The 27,372-nt window shown below is 39.8% G+C and overlaps 1 protein-coding gene across 2 annotated transcripts in view; it reads left to right on the top strand.

Moving 5' to 3' along the window:
- Positions 1-27,372, top strand: part of RAPGEF4 (Rap guanine nucleotide exchange factor (GEF) 4) — a 423,137-nt gene that overhangs the window by 100,285 nt on the left and 295,480 nt on the right. For both annotated transcript variants that reach the window (XM_006878827.1, XM_006878828.1), the window contains exon 4: positions 3,782-3,928. In XM_006878827.1, coding sequence (XP_006878889.1) covers positions 3,782-3,928 — 147 coding nt within the window. The remainder of the gene's footprint in view (positions 1-3,781; positions 3,929-27,372) is intronic.

Genomic DNA, 27,372 nt, shown 5'->3' with positions numbered 1-27,372 from the left:
TAGTTTCCACATTCTGTTGGTGGTATATATCTATTCTACTTGGTGGAGAAGACTTGCATCTAAATTTCCTTATTTGATATGTTCCCTCACCCCAAACATATTGCAATACTCTGTCTGGGATGCAAGTGTAAATAAGGCCTAGTGCCCTTGGTCATGAAGAATAAGAAACTTGTGATGTACAAGGTCCACTGCTTTGCTGCCCACTGACATGTGGCAAGGTGACCCTATTCAGTGGCTCCGCAGGAGTGAGACTTGGTGTAAAGACACAGCCTGGACACACTTTTTAAGGGCAGTTCTGTGATCTAGGGTCAGTATGAAAGCACCCCACAGCACCCAGTAACAACACCCACAGACTACAAAGATGGTGATTAGTCGTAAGAGTTAACAGAAAAAAGGTTTCATTGAAAAAAAAAATTAATTGTAATTTTGATGAAAATTTACATAAAAATTGGATTTTCATTCATTCATTGTTGTACATTTTCCTCCCTCCCTCTCCCTTCGCTCAGTTCAATTTCTTTTTTCATTTTGTTTCAGATATTCATTGTTCCATAATTTCCTCCCCCTCTACCCACCATCTCCCCTTCCCCCCATTCACTTCGCAATACACCTCTTTTTGTGGACTGTTGTCATACATACACTTCCTAATCATATATTCCTTTTAAACAAGTCTTTCCCTCATCTGTTCCAATACACTTTACACTGGGAAAAGAGTAGATAGAGAAAGAAAAAGGGTTTTCTTAAGACCCCCTACTTCTTTATGCTCAAGTCTTTCTGTCCCCAAACCATTTCTCTCAAATCTATTCAGATTGCTAATTTGTCCAAAGAAAACTCTGAATCTACCAAACAGGAAGCTTGAGCTTGCAGTTCAGCCTTATTTCTGGTGAGTGTTTACAGTCCGAATTTCAAAACCATATCTTATATTTGCAGCTCCTTCAGTAAGGGAGCTCTGGTGGCTGAGTGGTAAAGAATAGTGTGGCCAACCCAAAGGCAGGCAGTTCGAATCCACCAGCTGCCCCGAGGGAGAAAGATGCACATTCTCCTCCTGTGCAATTTACAGCCTCCTAGACCTGATGGAGACTAAGGTACGCCTGACACAGGCCATGGTCTTTGCAATCACTTGTTATGCATCAGAGAGTTGGACAGTGACTAGGGAGGACAGAAGGAGAGTGGATGCTTTTGAGCTGTGGTGCTGGAGAAGAGTACTGAATGTACCATGGACTGCCAGGAAAACAAACAGATTCATCTTGGAGAGGATTAAACCAAGCTACTCCTTGGAGGCAAGGATTCTGAGGCTTCGTCTGACATACTTTGGACATGTTGCCAGGAGGGACGGGTCCTTGGAGAGGGACATCATGCTTGGGAGCGTGGAGGGATAGCGCAGGAGGGGAAGACCCTCTATGAGATGGATTGATTCGGTGACTGGGGTAATAGGGATGGATGTGTCAGAGGCAGTGCAGTTGGCGCGGGATAGAGCAGGGTTTAGGGCTGTTGTGAATAGGGTCGCTATGAGTCGCAAATGACTTGACGGCACATAACAACAACAACAACAGACCTGCTGGAGAGTCAGCTATGAGTTGGTCTTCACTGAACAGCACATAACAGCCACAGTTAACAGTCCTTCAGTTTGAGTGGAGCAAGGGTGAAGGAGAGAGTGTCATTAGGATTGACACTGGGCTTCTCTCAGGACTGACCCTAGCTGCTCTCTGGCAGGTGAGTGTGAACTCGTAGAAAGGGGCAAGAACGGCAACGGTGGACGCTTGCTTCCACAGGTGCTGTTCCTTGCAGGAGTTCTTACGGGAGGAGCTTCCCTGAGTGCAGTTGGTAACATTAACTCTTATGCTTCATATTATTGTTGTTAGCTCTGACTGAGTTGCAATCTCACTCATGGTGACCTCATGTACAGCGATGCTGGGTCACTGTGACACGTAGGGTCTGCACTGCTAATTTTTGAATAGAGAGCCCCTGACCTATATTCCTTTCTTTTGGCAGCACATTACCAATGGCAGGTATGATAAAGAAGGAGAAGATTGCTTAATTGATAAAATCTGCAACTAGCTTGTTTGCATTAACCCATAAAATCTACCACTCACTTGGATTAACTTAGAATATGTAGCAGATAACTGTAGATATTGAAGGTTAGCTGACAGTGACAGCAGTACTATTTATGGTTCATCATTCCCAAGTTTTGAAATAGAGCCAAGCACTGGAAAGTGAAATTTTCAGAATAATTCTCTGAAAGGTTAAAGAGGACAAGAAAATAAATTAGTGACAAGATCATGTAAACCTGAAAATTCAGAGAGTGTAGAAGTTAGCGATGCATCACTATTTATTAGAACTTGACAATTGCTTAACTCTTGCGATTTCAGTCCTGAGATATTTTACTGACTGAATTTGTTTGCAGCTGCCTTTCTGGAAACTTTACTAGCAGGCTAGTGTTAAGTCTTTCCCCTGCTCTTTTATTCTTTTCTGGGATATTGAATACAATTTTCTATGGTAATATCTGTGCAGAAGCAATTTGCTTTGGTTCAAAGCACTGCCTTCGTGTGGGCATTTGTCTTAGTAATGTGATTACAGAGCCACTAACTTGATCTTAATAACATTTGCCTATTATTGTGTATTAGCTGCATGGAAGGAAAAACTGTGCTTTCTAACTAGGTGGATTACTCTTGTGTATCTTGCTTAGTTTGTTTGCCGTGAGACTGTAGCTAATGTCTTGCAAAATTAATGTCTAGGTGGTTTTGAGTGACTATTTGCATTATTTGAAACTAGCGAGGGTTAAATCCAAACATTAACATCAGTGTTGCATGCAGAGAAGAAAATGACTTTTTTTTTGTACAGCCTAAGAAACTTAAATCATTGATTCATGACATTTTAGAAATTATCCAGAAAGAAAAGAAATTAAGAAGAAAAAATTAGCCAGACCATACAGCTGTATTTTTCCCCTGTGGTGACTGCAGGAGGCAGCATGATACAAACATCTTGGCATCTGTAGTCGGCTGTGGTTAAAATCTGGCCATGGTACTTGGTAGTGGTGTGAATCAGACACTCTGACCCCCAGTTTCTTTGTTTTCAAGGCAGAGTTCCAAGCCAGTGTCTCCTACGCCACTTCCCTTTTCAGACATTCTTACTTTACAATCTCTTATAAACAAATCCTTGGGCTTCATCTCCAGTGCATTTCCTCCTTATCATAAAGCAGATAAGAGTCATATAAAAAAAGCCCCTTCATTATGAGTCTTATCACTAGAGGCTTATCTGAAAGTATTCTCAAATGTGAAACAACCCAGATGTCAGGAGATAGAAGAATGAGTAAGTAAATTGTGGATAAATATATCCACACAGTGGGAAATTAATCATCAATAAAGGAGATGAAAAAAATTAAAAACAAGGAGTTACTTTCCCATGAAACATTGTAGATGAATTTTACAGATGCTCTGGTGCTAACACAGAGTGTTTGCTGCCTGGTTTTTGTATTTTGGGGTGGACTTTAACATGAGGATGTAGAAAAAAACAAAATTCCTCTATAGCAATAGAACTCAGGAAAATGATTGCTTTTAGAAGGAGGGTTTTGATGAGAAAGGACAACAAGGGAACTTTCTGTGGTGATGAAAAGGCCCTGTAGTTTGACTTGCATAATGATCATAGGGGTGTATAACTTACTGAACTGTATAATTATGTTGCATATTTTATTGTACACAAATTATGTTTCTCTTAAGGAAAAAAAGACACCTCACCCTTGAGCTGAATGTGCAAGTTTCTAATCATCTGTTTTTGGGATTCTCAGGATGCGGTGACCATCTGCACATTGGGCATTGGGACGGCCTTTGGCGAGTCCATTCTGGACAACACGCCCCGCCATGCGACCATCGTCACCAGGGAGAGCAGCGAGCTACTCCGCATCGAGCAGAAGGACTTCAAAGCGCTATGGGAGGTGAGCCCTGGGCTTCGTTGTCAATTAATGCAGCCTCCGAAGAGAAAGTGAGCTGCCTCGTTCATACTGCACGGCAGGGTGAGCCTTAATGTGCTCCATTCCGAGCCAGTAGATGGAATTTGATTTTCCAAACTTGTTTTTAAAACGAGTGACTGAAAATGGCATTTTGATACAAAACATCATCTTTTTTCCCCCCTTCAATTTAGTGCTTGCTCTACTTTCTACAGTCTGGCATACCTTATAATTATTTCTTGAATGACCACAGAGTGTTTTCTAGCATGTCTCTGAGTGCTCTACAAATGCATTCTTAACTAAGGAACAAAATAGTTTGACATTTTCTTTTGCATTAAAAAAAAATCATCATTGACATGTTCCCTGGTGAAGTAGAATGAATGGGGTTAACATCTGCTTCGTTTAAATGCTTTTTAAAATGATGCGCCTTGTAATAAGGTATGAGAAATGCAGGTCTGTGAAGATGTCTGGTTACTTGCCAACTTCAAAACACTTAGGTGGCACAGCAGTGGACGGAGGCAACTGGTCCTGGTGACTTGGACATTTCCTGATGCTTCTCAGTGCCCCTTTGGGTATTGTACTCATTTATAAGAAGGATGGTGAATAAATCATTATGTTATATACGGTAATGGCAAATAAAGCTCTTAAAAGGCTCAGTGAAGCCTTGCATCTTTCAGTCTCATTCTCTTTTAGCTCTTTAAGCTTCTGATTTTAACCTATGGTTGTCCCTTGTCTTTGTCCTCGGCTCAGTGTGTTCAAGTGTTAACCCATCGAGCTGACAGGCTTCGCCACTTGTCCTAGTGTGACTAAGATTTTAAACTTGATCTAAAAAAGAATTTTGTGTAATCAAATCGTTTCCCCCAGAGCCAAACAAATGAGAGATGCATTAAGGGAGCAGACCCACAGGTGAATGAGTGATGCTTTGCCTTAAAAGTCATGCAAAGCCTTGGAAGGCTGCGGTCGTGAAACCTGTTACTTTTCTTCTTGGCAGTAGTGAATAAATTGCAGGGTTACTTGTTTGAAACATTTCTCTTAGAAAATATTAAAGAGCTCCAACCGCTCTGCAAAGTTCAGAGACAAAAAGCTAGTTTTAGGAAGAAAAAGCTAAAGTGGGTTTGCATGAGGTGAGTATGGAGGGGTTTTCTGTCAATTAAGAGGGCCCACAAGCTTAAGGCAAATAAGCCGTTGCTCCCCTCTTTGGGTATTTCATTTTTAAAAAAGTAAATGGAGACGTCTTTTTCAGAAAGGCAGTTGGGAAAACTGATTTGAGAACAAGAATGATTCCTGCCTGTGGTGTTTGTACTTCAGCTGCTCGTGTCTGTGCTCCCTTATTCCAATTGCTGATAGAGGAGGTTTGTGGCAAAGAGTTAAAGTTTGTTTCAATGGGGAGCCTTCAGTGCAGTGGAGGAAGTCCCTGACAAGTTGTTCACAGATGGGAACATTCAAAAAAACTGTTATTAAAATGTTTCAAACATACAGAAAATGAAAAGAATAATACTGAAGAGTCCTACCTCCTCTTACCAAGTTAGCAGTTGTTAACATGTGGCCATATTTGTCTCATCTTTTTGTTGTTTTCCTTGCTGGACCACTAACACCAATGCTAGACAGCATGACATTCCACCTGAAATATTCAGTGCACATCTCCTTCCCACAAAAAAAGAATATCTACATATATACCCCCAATGCCATTGTTTCACCTATAAAACTGATGATAATACCACCACCACACCTAATAGTCTCTAGAAGGTGAAACCAAATTTTTTCTTGTAGGCTAGGATTTTGAAGCTCTGCGTCACATACTTTGGGCACGTGGCCAGGAGGGACCAGTTCTTGGAGAAGGACATCATGCTTGGAAGGGTGGAGGGACAGCACAGGAGAGGAAGACCCCTGATGAGATGGATTAACACAGTGACTGGGGCAAAGGGGATAGGTGTGTCGGAGTCAGTGAGACTGGCTCAGGGCAGGGCATGGTTCAGAGCTACTGTACATTGGGTCACTATGGGTCACAGGTGACTCAATGACATATATCAACAACATTTGTTCCATAATTGTCATTTATAGTTACTTTTCCACTCAAGCCAGAACCACAGTTGATTGCTGTGCCCGAGTTACCCTGTTGCCTCCATGATATTGCCTGCCAGTGTGGTTTCTATCAAATTTAAGATCGGTCTAATTGTTTTCTCACAATGTCTTTTTAAATTTTTTTTAGAAATTTTATACTGGTTTAAGGGAGCTCTGGTGGCCTAGTGGCAGGAAGCTGCACTGCAGTCTCAGAGGTGTGAGGTTCAAATCCACCAGATGCTCTGTTAGAGAAGGAGGGACAATCTCCTCCTGTACCAGTCAGATCCCATTTGACGGTACACACACAAAAATAATAGAATAAAATTAAAATTAAAAAAAATTTATACTGGTTTATTTACCAAGTTCTAATACATTGCTTTTTACACTGGATCTTTCCCATTTCCTTCACCACACCCACTCATCAAATTGTGTGACCCTGTGGTTAACCAGCCCTGCCACCCCAACCATCCTCACCCCCTCTACCTCCATCCTCCCTAGCCCCTCTGCCCCAGATCCTCATACTCATTCTACAATAATGGTTTTATACAGTATTTGTCCTCATGGGACGGAGTTAGTTCACTCAACATAATGCTCTCTAGCCTCTCCCAAGTTAGGTAGTAATTCACAAAATTATTGCTCCTGTATGCTATGCAATATTCCATTATGTGAATATACCATAATTTATCAATCCATTTGATTGTGGTTGGATATCTGGCCAGTTTTCATGTTCTTGTGATGGTGAATAAAACTGCTATGAACGTTCGTGTATAGGTTTCTGTTTGTGTCTCAGTTCTTATTTTCACGGGGGTGTATTTCAAGCAGTGGAATAGCTAGGTCATATGGAATCTCAACGTTCAGCTTTTTGAGGAAATGTCATACAGCTTTCCAGAGTGCTTGTATGTTTTACAATCCCACCAGCAATGTATAAGAGTTCCTATCTCACCACATCCTCTCCAGCATTCATTACTTTACTTGCTGTCCTGGTAAACTTTGCCTCTGCCACTGTCAAGATGCCTTGTTTGCACTACTCAGTCACAGTTTCTTATAAGTGTAAATTAGTGCTATCAGTTTGTTTTAACAAACTAAATTCATGGCTTTCTAGTAGAAACAGACTCCTAGCTGGCCCTCCACTGGGTTTCCAGGGCTGTAAACGGAACAGGAAGAGATTACTCATCTTTCTTTAGCAGAGCCACTGGTGAACTTGAACCACATGGGAGGCACATCACCTTTAGGTTAGCAGAGCAGCTCCCCACAGACTGTGCAACCAGAGCTCCCTCTCTACAGCCTTGTTTACTTCAAGTCTTTTGGTAGGAAAATGTCAAAGAGGATGCAGAGGGCTGGTGGTGTCTAGCTGCCTTCTTCCTCCTTTTAGAGATACTGTTTGATACATTGGTCACATTGTATCTTAATTTCAGGCTCTTCCTCACAGATGTTTTTCTTAGAGAAAAGTGACCAAATGGGAATGTTAATATTGCTATCTGAAACCTTGCCAATTTTCAGCAAGTGTTTGAACCTAAATAAACTAGTTTGAAACTTTGTTCAGTTATGTGAACATCATTCTAGCAAAGACCTTTCCCTTACTGTGAGCCATGCTTAAATAGCTTAAAAACCATAGAAGTATATTTTCATTAATAAATTTTTTGACATCTACAGACAGTGGTGCATTTGAAAATAACAGCAATATTTTATATTTGTAGTCTGAACCATATTACAATAAAAGTACTTTCTTAGTGGTAAGTATTACCCAGAAACCTCTTGGCACAATTTTGTGCTTTTATTCCAATCAGGGCAATATATTTTGTAGAAAGTCATTGCTCAGATGCAATGGCCAGTAGGTATACTAGAGTTTATTCCTTGAATATGTCTATGGATTCAATAAATATTGTCAACTGGTCAAAAATCAATTTCATGCTTTATAGGATATAAAATGGAGTGGTTAAAATAGTCTTGAGAAAAGAAATCAATGTGTATTAAAAAAATCTTTGTATTATCCTTATTAGATGTTTCTGTTAATGGTAAGGAGTTGTGCTGCCAACCCAAGGGCAGGCAGTTCAAATCTACCAGCTGCCCCAGGGGAAAATGAAGGGAATTCTCCTCCCATGCAATTAAGTCTCTGAAAGCCCACTGAGTGTCAATTATGAGCTCATTCTGACCCAATGGGCACATAACAACAACAACAACATCATTTTCTGCCCCTCCTTTTTTTTTCCTCTCTAGTAAACTCAGCAAACAACTCATTGCTGTCAAGTCAGAATTGACTCTTGCAGATTTTCAGAGACCATAAATCACACTGAACAGCTAGTGTATTTGAACGGTTATCTTTGGAATTGGCAGCATAACTCCTTACCCACTAGGCCACTAGAGCTCCCTTTTGGAATATGTAAGTGGAAAACTCTTTTAATAATCCTCAAAGCTACTGTGAGAAATAGGATTTATTGAAATGACAGCAGCATCTTAGTCTCTGCCTTAAACCCCGTATTAGAATAATAAACTTTGTGGATGCATCTGCTCTAGCTTGATGGATTGGAATGCTACTATCTGACTTAGGCAGTCTGAGAAATGAAAGCTAAATAGTTAAAACGCAGTATTTCAGAACATAAACATTTCAAAGAGTCCTCTGGGTGGGTTATATTACTTTATTTAGCATTCGAACAATGGCAAGAGTTTCGTTTTTACATCAATGGCAGGCTTTCTGGAGGACAGGCATTGCAGGTGACTGCTGTGAGCCCTGGGGATGGAGGGAGAGCTACCTGGCCAGCCCCCAGGCAGCCCAGCACAGGTAGCACGAGCACCACATCCTCATCTGAGGATTAACTGGTCTGAAAGGCGAATCAGCAACCACACGCTTACTTTTGGCAACTTCGGAGCTTGTACTGTTGGGTTACTCACAAGGCCAGAAATTTTCATCAAAGGGCTAAGAAAAATACATCCAAAAATAAACATGAAAGCCAAGAACTTCATGCCAGGAACTCCAGCCACACACATCCTGTTGGCTTGTTCTCTTGCCTCGCTCCTCACGGTTTGGATTCTTTGAAACCGAGCGGAAGCCTGCTCTGATGGCTTGGACCTTCCGTCTACTCCAGAGGCTCGCTCCTCCGTCCTCAAGATTGTTCACTGAGTGGTAAGAAAGGGAGGCAGTGAAATTACGAGGAGGCGACGGGGGGAAAAAAAGCCTCTTCCTCTTGCCTTTGCTGGTTGTAGCTTTCTTCAAGAACCAGAGCTCCAGTTTCTTTCCTGTGAACTGAGATTCTGTTGACACTGATAGACACAAACAGGGAGTTACCGACGATGGAGGTGCCTTCTGCTGTCCAAATAAAGGAAGAGTGTTCACTGGATGCCTGAGGACTTTGGGACACAGAAAGCCCAGGACATATGCTTTATCAGGTCAGACTGGATCTTTTTATTCTTTATTGCGGCACAAAGGGCGTGAGGAAAGATCACAGTTGTGTTTTGATTTGAAGATGCTTAACACACATCTCTGGCTTTTCTAATTAGGCTCCACCAGACATAAATGCGCACCACAGCACTGGCATAATTTGATCTCATCTTTTTGTGTGTGTGGGGATGGGAAGGGGCCAGCTCAGCTTTTTCTGCTGGTGATGGGGCTGTTTGTTTCGCCTGATGAGCTGGAATCTGTTTGTAGAAGATCAGTAAAGGTAATTGTTTATAACTGGGCAGAGTGACATCACATTCATTGTAATAGAGATGTATTTATCTTGTGATATATTTCTATGGTGTAATTTGAAAAATGAATTTAAGTAAAGAAACAGTTTGAGGGTGAGAACAGTTTTCTCCCTAGAGCCTGATAGGTTTCTTGCTTGCTAAAATCATATGAAAGTCTTGATGTTGTTGTTAGATGCTGTTGAGTCACCTGTGACTCATAGTGACCCTAAGTACAACAGCTTGGAAACCTGTCCTGTCCTGAACCAGTCTCACTGTCTCTGTCACACCTACCCCCATTGCCTTACTTACTGTGTCAATCCATCTCATCCAGGGTCTTCCTTTCCTGCACTGTTCCTCCACCCTTCTGAGCATGATGTCCTTCTCCAACGACCAGTCCCTTCTGGCCATGTACCCTAAGCATGTGAGATGAAGCTTCAAAATCCTAGCCTCCAAGGAAACAGTAGGTTTCACGCTCTCCAAGCCAGACCTGTTAGTTCTCTTGACAGTTAGGAGTTGCTGTTTAGAGAAGGTCTGAGTGTTCTTCCGAGGCAGTGTATTTCGTAGCACCCCCTGACACCTCACCTTCCTAACCCTAGCTTTATCTCTCTGTGGCTCGCTTCACTCACCCCACTAACCTCCTGTACAGTTTTCCCTTCTTAAGTTGTTGTTTAGTTCACCATTAATTGATGCCACTTTAAAAAAAACCATCCCTAAAAAACTTCTCTTATATTCTACAAGCATATTTGGTTTCCACCTTGTAGAAGTGCAGGAAAGCAAATGCCTGCCTTTCTGTGATTCACAGTCTAGTGGGAAAACAGGTACATCTAACCATATCACTTTGATATTACTCCCTTTTTGCCATAGTGTCAGAACCGACTCAGAGCTGACTCTGCAGTGGGCTTTCAAAGTCTATAAATCATCAGGGAAATTACCCCTCTTTCATCCTTGGGCCCTCTGGTGCATTCAAACCACTTGCTTTTGGTTGACAGCACAGCTCCTTACCTGTGAAGCCACCATAGTTTCTCAGTAGAAGACTGTAGGGGCAGGGAGGGGTGGACCACTGAGTGATACCATCAGAGGAGACAACACCAAAGTGACTGTCTATAAAATCTTTGGTTTTTAAATTATTTTTTAAATAAGAGATCCCTGTTGTTAGTTATAGCAAAAATGTTTTTCTTAATTCCAGTTCATAAGTATTAATGTACCTAAAAAGCTAAAACTCTATGCTAATTTACTTTTCAAATGTTATAGTATGTCAAATTACTGGGGAGCAATGACTGTAGTTTTAAGACTAAGGTGCACTTGACTCAGGCCATGGTCTTTTTAATCATTTGGTATGTATTTGAGAACTAGACAGTGGATAAGGATGACAGAAGAATTGATGCCTTTGAGTTGTGTTTTGGAGAAGAGTACTGAATATCATGGACTGCCAAAAAATCAAACAGATTGGGAAAAGTGCAGTCAGAGTGCTCCTTGAAGGCAAGGATGATGAAACTCTGTCTCAAATATTTTGGGCATGTTGTTGTAAGAGGCCATTCCTTGGAGAAGAATATCATGCTTGGAAAGGTGCGTGGTCAGCAAAAGAAGGGAAGACCCTCATCAAGGTGGGTTGACACAGTGAGTGCAGCAGTCAGCTTAAGTGTGATGGAGATGGTGAAGATAGCACAGGATAGGTCAGGGTTCAGATCTCTTGTTTGTTCATAGGATTGCTATGAGTTATACTTGACTCAATGGCACCCAACAACAAAAACAATATGCATTGGTGAAAGCTATCATTACTAATCCAGTTCATACAGTTGTTGTTTTTTTTTTTTTACTGGAAGAGATCTATATTTGTTCCCATTCCAAAGAAGGGTGACCCAACAGAGTGTGGAAACCACAGAATGATTATCATTGATTTCACATGCAAGCAAGATTCTACTGAAGATTATCCAGAAACGACTGGAACAGCACATCAGCAGAGAACTGCCAGAACTCCAGGCTGGGTTTAGAAGGGGTAGTGGTACTAGGGATATTGTAGCTGATGTTAGATGGATCTTAGCTGAAAGCAGGGAATACCAGAAGAATGTCTATCTGTGTTTCATTGATTGTGCAAAGGTGTTTGCCTGCGTGGATCATAACAAACTGTGGCTGACTCTGAGAAGAATGGGAATCCCAGAATATTTAATCTTGCTAATGCGAAACCTATACTTGGACCAAGAGGCAGTCGTTAGAACAGAGCAGGACAACACTGCATGGTTCAAAATTGGGAAGGGTGTATGCCAGGGATGTGTCCTATCTCCATACCTTTTCAACCTGTATGCAGAGCAGATTATCTGTGAGGCTGGGCTCTATGAGGAGAAGCGTGGTGTCAGGATTGGTGGACGATCTATCAACAATCTGCATTATGGAGATGACACAACCCTGCTTGCTGAAACTGAGGAAGACCTCATGCACTTACTGCAGAGGGTCAAGGACTGCAGCCTTCAGAATGAACTGAGGCTCAATGTTAAGAAGACAAAGATTCTCACCACTGGACCAATTGGCAGCATCAGGATGGATGGTGAAGAGATTGAGATTGTTCACAGCTTCAGTTTGCTCGGCTCCACAGTCAACACTCTTGGCACCAGCAGCCAGGAAATAAAAAACTGTATTGCGATGGGAAAGTCTGTTGTTAGGGACCTCTCTAAAGTACTCAAGAGCAACAGTGTGTCTCTGGAAGCTAAGGTGTGTCTGATACAGGCCATGGTCTTTGCAATCACTTGTTATGCATCAGAGAGTTGTACAGTGACTAGGGAGGATAGAAGGAGAATTGATGCCTCTGAGCTGTGGTGCTGGAGAAGAGTATTGAATGTACCACGGTCTGCCAAGAAAACAGATTCATCCTAGAGAGGGTTAAACCAGGCTACTCCTTGGAAGCAAGGATTCTGTGGCTTCGTCTGACATACTTTGGACATGTTGTAAGGAGGGACAGGTCCTTGGAGAAGGACATCATGCTTGGTAGGGTGGAGGGACAGTGCAGGAGGGGAAGACCCTCTATGAGGTGGATTGATTCAGTGGCTGGGGTAATTGGGATGGGTGTGTCAGAGGCAGTGCGATTGGCACAGGATAGAGCAGGGTTTAGGGCTATTGTACATAGGGTCACTATGAGTTGCAAATGACTCAACAGCACATAACAACAACAGCAATTTTTTTTATTACTGTAGTGCTTTGAATCACGTAGTTTTATCTGCAGGAGCTATGTGCATGCAATCTTTTTCTTGTTGCTCATGTTTGTATAGTCACTGATTTTTGTCAACTTTTCTAGTGTTTTGCTACAGTCTCATTTTTATGAAGCTGTATCCATAATTAGGTTTGTTTTGGTTTTTGGGGTTTTTTTTTTTTTAGAATGAAGGAGTAATTTTTTTAAAAAAATTAAAAAATTTAAAATGTTTCTACTCAAATATTTATAAAGTGACAATAATACAGTGTTGAAAGCTTTTATGATGTAATTTTGGTTTTAGTATTTATGTAATCTAAGTAATTTATAACAATACCGATCACACATTTTTTATTAGAATGGATCATTAGAAACATGATTAAGGATATGTATGTTCTGGTATGGGAGGAAGTCCATGTTGGGGCAGCAACACTGTGAGTTACCCAATGGATGACACCACCTCTAGGGACAACACTGATTGAAAAATGCTGTAAGAAAGATGGGGCATGTAAGGGGCTGGGAGATTCGTTCCCCCCAAGAGTATCCTTTTATGCAAAGATGAAGATATCTGGTTCTGAATTCTTGTGTGGCTAACAAGACTGCTTTCAGCATCCCTTTAAGTTTGGGGTTAGTTTACCAAATTACAGCATTTGAGGCAGCCTTGTCTCCAGGGACACAGAAGAGGCAGGCCTCCTCCACCCCCGAGGCTGGGTTGCGATGCCCTCTGTGCTCTTCAGGGAGGCTGGACTAACATGAAACTGTGCCCTCTGAGGATGTCATGTGTTGTCACTCAAATGCTCAGTTTTGTTTTTTGTTAGAAATCATTGGGAGAGAGCTGCTGTGTAGTTTAATGCACATCCCACCCCTCCACCCCCCGCCCTAGGCTAAGGTAGTTCAAATTGGAAAAACGTTAAGAGCTTGAGTGTCACAAGGAACTCGTGGGATGGACTGGGGGATATTGTTAAGCTCTTTATGTGTAGAAAGCTCTGTGGTCATGGGACTTTCCTGGATCAGATTCCTCTCCCAAGTAGCCGTCAGGCTGCTGTACAGAGCTTAGGTCCAGTCACCAGGGCAGGCAGAGCCTTAAACACTGGGAAGAAGCAGCAGGAAATCCTGTCAGTCAGCTTCTCTGAATTCCTGTCTTCATGCCCCCAGTTGACCTTACTGACCTTAATGTCTAGCTCAAACCAATTAAGGCAAAACAGACCTTCTAAAGCGAATTGATGTGGTCAAGTGGTCTGGACTGAATTTCTAATCTATTTCTGGTTTAACCCAGCTTTGTCCAATAACTTTTTTGAAAGTTAGCTACTTAACTTCCCCTGACCACCTTATTACAGAATAATACTTTTACTTAATCACTGCTTTGTGAACTGAATTGGCCCAAGCTAATATTCTCAGATTGGCTGATCACTTGTGTGCTGTGTGTTGGAGAAATTTAGTATCACATTCCCATTTTTGTTTGTAAATGAAAGGAGAAAGAGCCACAAATTCATTCATGGAAAGGATCAATTCTAGAAGAGCAAGTCATACTGTAATGAAAAGAAATTATTTAAAGGAAGAGAAGAACCTATTGGTTTCTCTCATCATTTACAATTTTAGTTCCTAAAACTAACAACAAGTTAGAATTACCTGGGGAGATTTTCTAAAATGTCCAGGTCTGAGTCCTTCTTAAATGAATTAAATCAGATTCTCCAGAAGGGGGACCTCAGTGTCATATGTTCCCTTAAAGTCTCCACATGGTTCCAATAGGCAGCCAGGTGTGAGAACTTTGGTGGCCTGGTGGGCTTTGGGGGTCCCAGGACCTTTGCCCTTAGTTCTTCTTTTTACACCTGGCTGGCATCCTAGACCCACGCACCAGGTCTGTGCCTGAGTATTAATGTGTGTTCCTTACTAGCCATTCACTCATTTATTTATTTTTCTCTTCTATATTCCACTTCCAAATTGGGTTGAGGGATGCGATTAGTCAGTACATTAGGGACAGAGTCAGGTTTACTCAAGATTTTATTAGTTAGCGGTTGCATGTTTAATCTGGTTATTAAAGAATATGCAAAGCTATAAAGGTAAACAATCAGTCCAGGTTCTCCCAAACTATATATATACATTGTAAGCACATGTTCTATGCAGTGTTAGAGCAATAATTTTGTTCTATGCCATGTACACCCGTGGAAATTCCACTGTTGTTGTTATGTGCCCTTGATAACTCACGACCTTATGTACAACAGCTCTGAACCCTACTCTATCTTGAGTCAGTCTCATTGTCTCTGACACAACTATGCCCATTACCCACATCAGTCAATCCATCTCATCCAGGGTCTTCCCCTCCTGTGCTGTCCCTCCATCCTTCCAAGCATGATGTCCCTCTCCAAGGACTGGTCCCTCCTTGCAACATGTCCAATGTATCTTAATGGGGTTGTGGGGAAAGAAAAATATACAAACTCAAAGTAGTATTTTAGCATTATCATGAAAAGAGTTTTAAACTCATGGACCCCTGAGGATCTTGGCAGCTTTCAGCCATTCTGGACTAAACTCTGAATCATTTCTCTAGGATAAATGCTTAGAAAAAGAGTTAATTAGTTTGAAATCTATAAATGTACAGAAATAATGTTACAGAACAATTCTGTACAGAAATGATGTTATAGAACAGAGTTCAGGTCTTTTGTGCAAAGCTTACTCTCAGTCGTATTTGGCTTCACAGCACTTAACCACTGCTAAATTAAACTAGTGCTGTTATATCTGGAGGAACACTCTTCCACTTTGTACATCACTCTTTGTCAATGTGCAGTATGAAGTAACCTGGGTTTGCTGTTATGCTGAACCTTGTACCATTGGAGTATCAAATACCAGAATGGTTTCCCATTGTGGACAACATTTGGTGGAGCTCCCAGTTGTAAACAGGTTTGGAAGCAGGAGTGGCATCCACTTCCTAAACCACATGCTTCTGGAAGCTCTAAGAACTTGAATAAAGGATATAGTTACTGAAAGGCGTTAGGTCTTTTGTTCATAGAGTCGCTATGGGTCATACTCAACTCAACGACAACAACAACAGTTTGAAATGAAAACTTTTGTATCTCTTAACAAAAGAATCATATTAATTCTTGAGAGCTACTCCTGGGCCACCCATTCCATAGCACCTGAGCATGCCAGTGCTATCTGGCTTTAGTCAGCATGACCACTATATTTTTTCCAGCTTGATAGCTTCTGTTCCTGTGATTTGTATTTCTTTGATAGCTAGGTCAGAGGAGGTTTCATTGTGTATTCCCTGTGGTTATAGTTCTCTGTTGGGGCTTGTTATTCATGCATTACTTTTATTTACAGTCCATCTGTTTGGTTTGAACAAGACATTAGCCATTGGTTATAATCCTGCAAATATCTTGATCTTATTGCCTTTTTGTGTCTCAAAATATTTAATGGACATAAATTTTAAAGTCTTGAATCCATGCATAAATCAGATTATTATGTTGTCCTTTTTTTTACAAAGCTGAACATTTATTTTAGAAAGATTATAAAGATCAGTAGTATCTGATTTGAAAAATAAGAAGATATAAGTGATTATATATTTTAATAAACAGAGTTGACTGCATGCAGTGAATGAGGTGTTAGAGCTCTTTTCATAGCTGCTCCTTGCTTCAAAAATTTTTAAATGTTCATGTGTGTACTTAACTGCACCCAGTTGTTTCTTCTGTCCTCTCTTTGGACCTTTCTTTAGAGTCTAGGAAAATTTTAAAAGATCTTCCTTCTAGATATTGTTGCTTTGACTTATGATTGTCCCTTCTTGGATTTCTGTTTAGATCCCAGAGATTTGGGTGTAGAACATTCTAAACATTTGCCCTCCTTGACCCCATGTCCTCCTCCCACTCCCAGTACTTCTCAAACCATTGAGTCTGAGCGAACTATACCACTGAGTAGTACTGTGATAATTATCAAAGTTAGTGAAGCACGTCCTTTTTTTTGTTCATCTGTAACTGTTTTCTTATTTTCATTGTCCAAAAGAGGTTAAGATGACACCTCTAATTGCCCTGGGGAAAGCATAGAAGCTCTTAGTAATAAGTGCTAATAATTTTTTTTCTTTCATGCCATTTTTTTATTTGTTATGCATTTCAGCTTATTTGTTTGAGGGTACTTACACTCAGGCTGAGCTTTGTTTAGAGTTCATAGGATTATCTAATACAGATATTCTGAAAAAGGAAGAAATTTCTATAATAACTGTAATTATGCATAATGTCTTTTTGTGTGTGTGCCATTCAATTGATTCTGACTCATAATGACCCTGCAGAATGAGAGTTTTCTAAATTGTAATATTGCATAAGCAAATCTTTTACTTGGAGTGACTAATGGATTTGAACCACTGACCATTCAGTTTCCAACCTGTGTTTTACCATGTTACTACCAATGCAACTTTTAGTTGTACTTCCCCTGTTAAAAGTGTAATGTTGTTGTTGCTGTGTCCCCTAAAGTTGGAACAGACTTACAGCTGAACCTCAAGCAGTTTCCAGAGGCAGGACATCGCAAGGGAGAAAATTGCTCCTCTTTCTCCCAAGTGGTTTCAAACTACATACCTTTGCTTTGGTAGCACAGGATTAGAAAATGTAGTAAATGATCAGATTTAGTAAGAGAGGCACTTGCTCAGGAGCACACACAATTTTGAACAATGCCAGCTTTCATTAAAACAGTATAATACTATTTGAAAAAAGCAAAAGTTGCAAAGTGCAAAGAGAGCTCTAAAAATGTTCGTTTTCAGGAAACTGTATTGCTAACTACACTGCTCACATCGACATGTCCATGCCATAATCACCCAAAAGGCACCATCATCCACAGCAGAGAATATCTTTAATGAGATGCAATTAATAAAGGAAAAGTAATAGTTTTAAGATTCTTACAGCAGTTTCTGATAATAACTGTCTCAAGCATCATATGCTAATCAGATACATCTTGGCTGTAATAGAAACTTTTTAGAGACTTGTAGCTCACTTGTTGATTCATCTTCCTGAAATTCTCTTGCCAGGGTTTCTGCTTATGGCTTTATAACTTCTTCATCCCAGCTGCTTCTCTCTCTTCAGAATTCATCTAGATCTGAAGCATCAGACTTGTCTCTTTTCTCTCTCACTTTCTAGTCAAACTTTCAAACATGAGAGGGGAGAAACCCGTAAAAATAGTTCTGTCTTTTCTGTGTTTTGCTGAACCACTAGAGAGCATGTTGCAGGCCCCTGACCTTCCCCCTACAGTATTTCAGGCTGACCTTCCTTCTTGCTTTGTCCTGCTCCTAGTCAGTGTATCTCCATAGTCAGCTTTATGTTTCTCTCTCCTTTCAGTTCCATCTACCACCTGTTTCTCCACAGGTCTGGGTGACAGTCCTGTCCCTGCTTCTTACCAGTTCCATACCCCTGGGCAAATTACATAATCTCACTAGAACTATTTTCTCATTTGTAAGTTGGAAGCTATGCTGCAAACCTGAAGGTACATGATTCGAGGCCACCAACTGCTCTGTGGGAGTAGAATGGACAGTCTCCTCCTGCATGATTAATTGCCTCTGAAAAACTACGGAGGGTCAGCTATGCTTTAGTTCTGACTCTACGGTACACACCATCACCACCACCACCACCACCACCGCCACCGCCACTGCCACCGCCACCACCGTAATTGGTTATTTGGATGTGAAATAATCTAATGCAGTTAATACCTGAGGCCCCAGAAAGCACCTAGTAAATGGCTTGGGGTGGTGATGGGGCAGTGACCAAGCTGGGCTCAGATCCCCTGCACTGCTTGTTTCATTTGCTTTCTCACACCTATGTTTTGCCTCTGACTGATTCTCAGTGGAAAACATTTACACTGTACCCTGGCATTCAATGTTTTTTAAATATCATAGTTTTTTTGTTTCTACTTCCTTTTCCAGCTATTTTATTCACATTGACATTTTTGTCAACTTCTGTCATATCAGGTTTATCATAAGCATTATTAGTCGAGTACCCCACAAAGCAACAAGTGCAATGAAGGTATAGAAATAAACAGCTTAATTTATAACTTGGAGGAGCTGACAGTCCAAGGAAGTTAAACATGTGAAAATAAGTTATTAAAATGGCATAGGAGGGGCTGAAGGTGGGAGGAAAAGAGTAACTGCAGGGAGAGGTATTGGGGTTTCCAGGGAAAGTGTCCTTATGTCCACTGACAGAATATGACTGATGGAACATATCACCAGACAGAAGAGGACATATGCCCTCCTGCTACGATGTATCTTCACAGAGAGGAGCAGTCTTAAGGCAACCTTCCTTCATCCTCAAATGCCTTATAGATAGAGGGACTTGTCTTGACCTTACTTGATAGAAGAACAAGGGTTTTATAGCCTTTTATCTCTAACTACTCACAACAGATCTGTCAGGTTGTCTTCTCTGGTGCTTACATATTGCTAAGATGCTGAAAATGATGCCAGAGATATTTCAGATACAGGCAGGGCCATCCATGCTAGAGAGGTTCCAGTGAAGCTTCATGATTAAGACTAGAAAGAAAGGCCTGGCAATCAACTTTTGAAAATAACTGGTGAAAAGCCTATAGATTACAACAAAATATTGTTAAGTGTAAGTGCCAGAAAATAAGCTCCCTGAGTTGGAAGGCACTCAAAATATGTGGTGGTCACAGCAGTGGATTTGAGCTTACCAACAGTTTTGAAGATGATAGGTATTGGGCAACACTTCATTTTGTTGTACATAGCATATCGTGTTCTATTGTACATGGGCTAACTGGTTACCTCAAACAAGTGCATCTCCTCACAAAGCCCCCCTGCTCTTCAAGAGACAGACTGTGTGCTGCTCGCTCTCCTGCTACAAAAACAAGCACTGAACCAAAACCAAGCCCTGAACCTAAGCCGGGAAATTAACCCTGAAACATTGAACCAGGAGTCAAGTTCTTTGTGAAACATCTCCATACAACATCCCACCTTCAGACCTAAGTCTTCTGCACCTGTGCTATACATGCTCATGCCCTACAGTCACTTCTCTTTCCTACCTTTCCCAAGATCCCACTCAAATGCTGTCTCTTCTAAATCCCCTAAATAGTCTCCCCCAGATCAGGTGAATAAGATGCGGAAGGAACAGCCTGTGTACATATGTCATCCCTTGACAGTTTGTGGTTTACTATCAGATCTGAACATGACTGACAGATTGGAGAAGGTTGAGTTCCCTCCTAAGGAAAAGGAATTCAAATGATTAAAAAGAACCTCACAGTAAGAAAGAGGTTGACTTTGATCTGTTTCATTTTTTTTTTCAGATTAGGAACCTTAAGTTCTTTATCAGTTGATGCCTTCCACTTCCAGTGGGGTTTCTGCTGACGCTGGTCCCACAAAGGTTCATCATGACAATCATACCTCAGCCACAGAAAACACAGAACACTTTCCATCACTCTTTCATTTCTGTGTTTGCATGTGATTTAGGGCTTTCTTCTCCAACCTTCTCTGGAAGGTGAATTCCTCACAGCATCCCATTTGAGGGCTCTGCAACATGATCTGTCTGCAGACCAGAGTTGATAGTATCTTTGAGTGGTCATTGGAATTTTACATTTGAATATTGACACTCTCTATTGGAATAATAGCTCAGGATAATAGGTGAATGCTTTTGATTGCTAGTAATCTTTTTTTCTACCAATTAACTCTTCATTAAGTCATTATCAGCTCAGTCTCAGGAATCTACTGTAAATATCCCGAATTCAGTTATGGGAACTTCATGACTTTCAGTTGACCCACATACTAGCTTTTTCAGGAAAATGAGGAATATTTGTCATCAATTTACGACATCATTGTCAATTTTGTGATGGCAAGAGTAGAAATAAAGAAAAAAATTTAAGGCCTTACAGTAATAGGTAGAATTTTTTTCTTATGTAATGATAAATCATTTGGGAAAAATGTTGAATTCTAGATTCAAAACAAGAATACTTTGCACAAAGAGATTCCACCAAAGCCATTTTCAGAGCTGGAAATTTCTAAATATTTCTAATCTATGGATCTGTTGCTGCTTTAAAGAGCTGAACGCCTTTGTACATTTTTTTTTCAACTTTCTTCCAAAAGGTTTGAACTTTAATAGCAGGTTTTCATGTTTCTTAATGTCACACTCCCCAAAACCTGATTATGTTTAATAATGCCCATAATGTTAACTGGACAAGTTCAGACAATGGAACTTTTAAAAAATTAGCTGTGTGTGGCCCATTAGGCTAAACAAGACATTTCTTTGGTTTTTTGTGGGTTTTTTTTTCTTTCAGTTTAAAGAAATTATTTAACTTCTTGTGCCTGTACAATACATGCATTCAGCACAACTTGGAATTTAATAAAATATGCTTGTCTCCCACCTATCTCTCAGCTACCAGTTCTAAGAGCTAGCAACAACTCACTGTTATCACATTTTTAGATATTTCTTTTTGCTTTGTTTTGGGTCAAGATTTTAGACATTTACACCTAACTCTTCTTTCAGCTTGTAGGAGAAAAGAATAAACCTGTTTTAAAATACTTTAAAATAGTTCTAAGAATACTAAGACATTTTAAAAATAATCATTTTTCTAAGACACATCTATCAAACCCGTAAGATGTGTACATACTCATAAGACTAATATCCTTATCAGGATTTTCATTTACTTTTCTGCTTTACTATCTCACTTAACCCTAACAACTGACGCTTTTATCAATATGGCATGATTTCACTATTACAAAGTGAAATTGTGCAATTGGTGCTGATCCAAATAGAAAGTTCTAACTAAACATGTTGGAGTCCTCTTATAGAATGAATTTTAATTATTAAGAATCAATAAATTTGTTGAAAATGTAGAGAAATATATATTAAACATCTATTAATTAAATGTGGAAATAATATCTCCTTCAGTTTTAATCAAGGTGTTAGTCATGGTAGCTATGGGATAGCTTGCTGACACCATTTTAGTAAATACAATATGGGGAATTCTTTCTACATTATTTTTCTAAGACATGAATCCTATAAAAAGCTCTATACATCATCTGCATTTGCTGAGTTTATACATATATATACCAGTCAAAGCCATTATTCCTTGTGGTGTGGGTGACCTTGCATCCATGGCTCTTGAGAAAATTCCAATATTTATGATGACAGTGCAGCTGTCATGAACTGAGTTCATAAAATTGGATTTGGGGAATTTAATCTGACATATTATTCTTGCTCAATTTCATTATGCTAGCTATGGTTCTGGTGCTGTAAATCAGGGAGAAAAAGATAGCAATAATGATAAATAAGACAGTAAGAACAATAATATACAGTATTGCCTTTGTTTATGAAAAGATTAGTCTTCCTTCAGCAATTAGTTTTTGGCTCTTATTAGTGTTTATATACACATGATCATATTGTGTTCTAAGGGAATGTTTTTATAACCAATTAGATTTCTATTAAACAATTCCTTTAAAAATTGTTCTTTGCACCACAACAAGATAAAGGTAAACAATCCATTTGAAAAATGGGCACAGAATATGAACAGACACTTCACCAAAGAAGACATTCAGATGGTCAACAAGCACTTGAAGAAATGTTCAAAATCCCTAGCTCTAAGAGAGATGCAAATCAAAACAACTATGAGATATCATCTTACCCCAGTAAGAATAGCAAAATTTTAACAGAACTGCAAGCAACAAATGCTGGCGAGTTTGTGAAGAAACTGGAACCCTTATTCACTGTTGGTGGAAGTGAAAATGGTGCAACCACTGTGGAAGGCGGTGAGGTGGCACTTTCTCAAAAGGTTTCAAATATTCCATTTGACCCAGTAATTCCACTGCTGGGAATGTACTCCAAAGAGACCATAACTGACATCCAAGCAGATATATGCACACCCATTTTTATCACAGCTTTGTTCACAATAGCAAGGAGTTGGAAACAACCTAATTGCCCATCAACAGACGAATGGATAGAGAAGCTGTGGTTTATTCACACAGTGGAATACTATGCTGCATTGAAAAACAAGGATCTCATGCAATATTATTCAAAATGGGTGACCCTGGAGGACATTATGCTGAGTGAAGTATCTCAGTCACAAAAGGACAAATACTGCATGGTGCCACTGTTGTAAAACAGGATTGACCTCGGGGTTGGGGGGAGATGGAGAAAGATGGGTTCAATAATGTATACTGCTTTGAAACAGATGAGGGAGAAAACTGTTTAAAAGGGATATGTGATTAGGTGTTTTTGTCATGACAGGAGTCCAGAATAAAGGATGCATAGAGGAGTGGACCTGGGGGGAGGGATTGTAAAACAATGGGGGAACTTTTCTTTCACTTTTCAAAGAGTATACTGAGAGGAGAGGGGTGGGCAGGGAGAAAAGTGCAATAATGAATGAATCAGGGAAAAAATGCATTCTTTGTACTGCATTATCATTATTATGTGTATTGGCTTATGATATAGTCCCATTGTAAAATAAAACTATGTGTTTAAAAAAAATTGTTCTTTGATACTGGATACAATTTCTATGATGTATCAGTGCCCCTACCATTTCCACTGTACCTGTCCCATTCCCAGTTTCCTGAACCTAATCTTTGCTTTTAGATAAATTTTGCCTTTTTTTATCTTGTATATTTTTCAAGCTGATATATAATCACTTCAAGAAAGGCATAGCATAAAACTCAATACAATTTTTATATTAAATATGAGAGAAAGAAAGATGAAGTTAAAGGCAACCAATTTTTAGTATATTGATATATAGAATTAAAACAGTACAGAATGAATATAATTTAGGGGACTCAGTGAAAAATAAAAATGTTAGACCCCTTGTCCTCGTCAGAGATAACTATTTTTAAGTTATATGAAACAGAAAATGTTTCCATTTCTTCCATATTCTTTCTCTTGACTTACACTGTTGTTGTTGTTAAGTGCTGTTGAGTTGCTTGCGACTCATAGTGGTACAGCTGCTCTATCCTGTGGCAGCTTTATCGTTTCCAGCACACCTACCCCTGTTACTGTGGTCACTAAGTCAATCCATCTCTTCCAGGGTCTTCCTCTCTTGTGCTGTCTCTCAACCCTCCCAAGCATGATGCCACTCTCTAAGGACCAGTCCCTCCTTACAAGATGCCCAGAGTATGTCAGACATACCTTCAGAATCCTTGCCTCAAAAGAGCAGCCTGGGGACTTATGTGTTGTTGTTAAGTGCCATTGAGTCAAGTACAATTCGTAGTGATCCTATGAACAAAAGGTCTGAACCTGTTCTATAACTATTGTTGTTTCTCTAATGTTCAGAGTTTCCAAAGGCCTCTTGTTTAAGAAGTAGATGCCAATCCTACTTCTGAGCTTGTTTTAATCTGGGTGCTCTATCAAACCCTGTCCAACATGGGTGACAATTATGGCATTGACACACCAGTATCACAACGTTCAATATCACAGCAACCTCAGCTTATCACAGTACAGCAAACTGACAGACAAATGCTATACTACTTAGAACAATGTTCTTCCCACACACACAATTAATGGTAACTTTTAAATACATAGGCTCACCCACGAGGTCATGATTGAGTTAAACAAGAGGCTTCCAGCCCACAGCTGATTATTGACTAAATCCAGGCGACCATTCATAGTGTTTATTATTTACTATTTAATGTAATTCTAACTAAAGAAATGCTATGTATTAAGTTACTGCCATTAATTTACTGTTTATCTTCATAAGTTCACATATATTTCATTCTTCCCAGAACAGAAACACTGTACAGAGCAAATTCAACCCTATTTCACTTGTTGATGCACATGTGCATTCTTCAGCTTGCTACGGAGTAGGGAATGACTGAAGAGAGAATGAGTTATGGGTTGTCCTGCTTCCTGTTTTTATTTTATAACATTATTTTAGTAAGTGGCTGAATAAATCAGCAAAGAGACATACATAAGGAAAGATATGCCGATCATTTGTGTTTCTCAGAACATCATTCTTCCTACATTTAAAGCAAGTTCTAGTTAGAGTAGAAAATAGGGCTTTGAGACTGTGAACACAAGGCTTACTTATTCATAGATGTAACATCCTAATCTTGCACTTGCTTTAAGTGCTCAATTCTCAGGCCTCGGAGGTCCACTGGAATTCTGTGCTCATGGTCTGTGTGAATAGGGAAAGAACGGTGGATACACACATGTGTGTACACATGTGCCATTGTCCCATTACTCTGCAGTTACAAAACTCAAGTTAAAGGATAAAATTATAACGAATTTAAAGCTGTTAAAGGCCAAGAAGGCAGTCCTGAAGGGTATCCATAGACACATACACACACACACAAATATCTACACGTCACCCACCTTCTGGCAGCCCAAGACACCGAGATTCAGAAACAGCTCAAATAACCCCAGAATAGTACCCCCCAGGATAATCAGGTTTCACCACTATGCCATCATCAGGTTTCTCCTGACCACTGAGTCAGCCATGAAGAAGATAGCAGATAATAACATCCTGTGTTCATTGTGGATGTCAAAGCCAACAAGCACCAAATCAAACAAGCTGTAAAGAAACTCTATTACATTGATGTGGCCAAGGTCAACACCTTGTTTAGCAATGATGGAGAGAAGCCCTGTGTTTGACTTGCTCCTATGATGTTTTGGATGTTGACAATAAAATTGGGATTATCTCCACTGAGTCTAGCTGGCTAATTCTAAGTAGACATTTCTCTCTCTTCCATCCCCCCCCTTTTTCTCTCTCTCTCTCTCTCACACATACACACACACACACACACACACACACACACACACACACACTCTTTAAAGATGGCATGCACAGAGTATTAAATTGACCTCTCCAAGTCCTCTGAGCAGGAGGCCCTGTGTGGCTGCTCTGTAGCACTTTCAAAAGGCCTTTTACTGCTGATTTTTCCAATGCAATATACCATTAGATTTATGAGAAAGCAATGGGAATGACTTTTGGTATACTCTTAACCTCTGGGAGTGCTTCCTCCTTCATATAGGAAAGATGTCCGAGTTGAACTACCTGTAGTCTGGGTCATTCATTCCAGCTACTCCAAGGAAGTCTGAAAGAATGAGATCCTCCAGCCTAAGCCAGTGCAGTTGAGCTAACTCAAATAAATTACACCTACTTGAACTATCAAAAACCCAACTAACTGTCTAAGGAACACACATAATTGGGAGAAATAGAAAATGGCCATTGGTTTAAGCCATCAAATGTTGATGTGGTTAGTTATATTAAAAAATTCTGAATTTACATATGTTCATAGATTATTATGTTACTGTGTACCATTGAGTTGGAAATGACCCATAGATGAGCCTCCACTGGGTTTTCAGAGGCCATAAATCTCATGAGAATTGCTTGTCCAGCTTTCTTCTACAAAGTGGCTAGTGGATCCACACTATATACCTTTGCATTGGTGGCATAATTCCTTACCACTAAGCCACCAGAGTTCCCTGTGCTCATAAATAGAAGCATATAATTTGTGCCCTTTGCATCTTGCTTTTTAGTTGATTGTAACTAAAGATCCTTCTGTCCTTCCATATCAATCTATGCCTTGTTATTTTACAGAGCTTTAGATTAGCATCATCCCTTGTTTTATTGTATTTTTCAGATAATTTTGCTAACTCATTGAACACTTATGGCAATCCTGTGCCATGCAATTCTATTGGTGCCATTTATTTAAAAAATGTGCTACATACAGAGACATACATTTTGGCAATTCACACAATATTTCACACTTTTAAAATTTTTCACATAATTGTTTTGTTGATTACCTTCAGTCGAGCACAACTCATACCAACCCTATGAACAAAAGGCCTGAAGCTCCTCTACAACTATCAACATGTATCAAAGTTCATAGAGTTTCTGGAGGCATGGTGTTTAGGAATTGGATGCCACTCCTGCTTCCAAATCTGTCAAAGTATGTTAACTGTTTTTATGTGCCATTGAGTTGCCTGTGATGCATAGCGACTCTATGTTCAACAGCTCTGAACCCCAGAATCCACTAAATACAATTGTATGCCCTGGAAAACCAAAAGAGCTAGTATGATTTGCTTTTACTGTAGTAATAACTTTATGCAGCAATCTGGAACCAAACTCACAATCTTTATGATTGCTTGTACAGACTAATGTTAAGATTTTACATTAAACAGTAAATACAACATGGTGATAGAGTTTTCCATTGGATGACTTACTAGAATTCATTTAATCTGTTCCCCTATTGATGGACAGTGAGGTTGGGATTACTTTGATAAAATAGTGCTACAGTGTTCATTCTTATAAATATAATAAGTCTTGATACAGTAGAGGAGTCAATTCTTACGGATTTATATCAAGATTGTGAAAAATATAAAATTTGATGTCTACTAAGAATATTCCTAACAAGATGAATTGACAGAGTGATAATAGGCACGAACATGGTGGAGCTCATGAAGAAAATGCAGAATAGGGAAAAGTCCAGCTCTGTTATTCATAGGATTGCTGGGTTATCTTGACAACATGTAACAACAACGATAATTATACTCCTAAAAGACCAATATGTACTCTCTCAATAGTGAGTTAGTATAATTTTTTGTCCAATGTTTCTCTCTCTCTCTATATATATATCTAT

Source organism: Elephantulus edwardii, unplaced genomic scaffold (assembly GCF_000299155.1).
Source record: "Elephantulus edwardii isolate Elephantulus edwardi_28Jun2011 unplaced genomic scaffold, EleEdw1.0 scaffold00001, whole genome shotgun sequence".
Lineage (NCBI taxonomy): Eukaryota > Metazoa > Chordata > Mammalia > Macroscelidea > Macroscelididae > Elephantulus > Elephantulus edwardii.
This window is presented reverse-complemented; position numbering and strand designations above follow the sequence as displayed.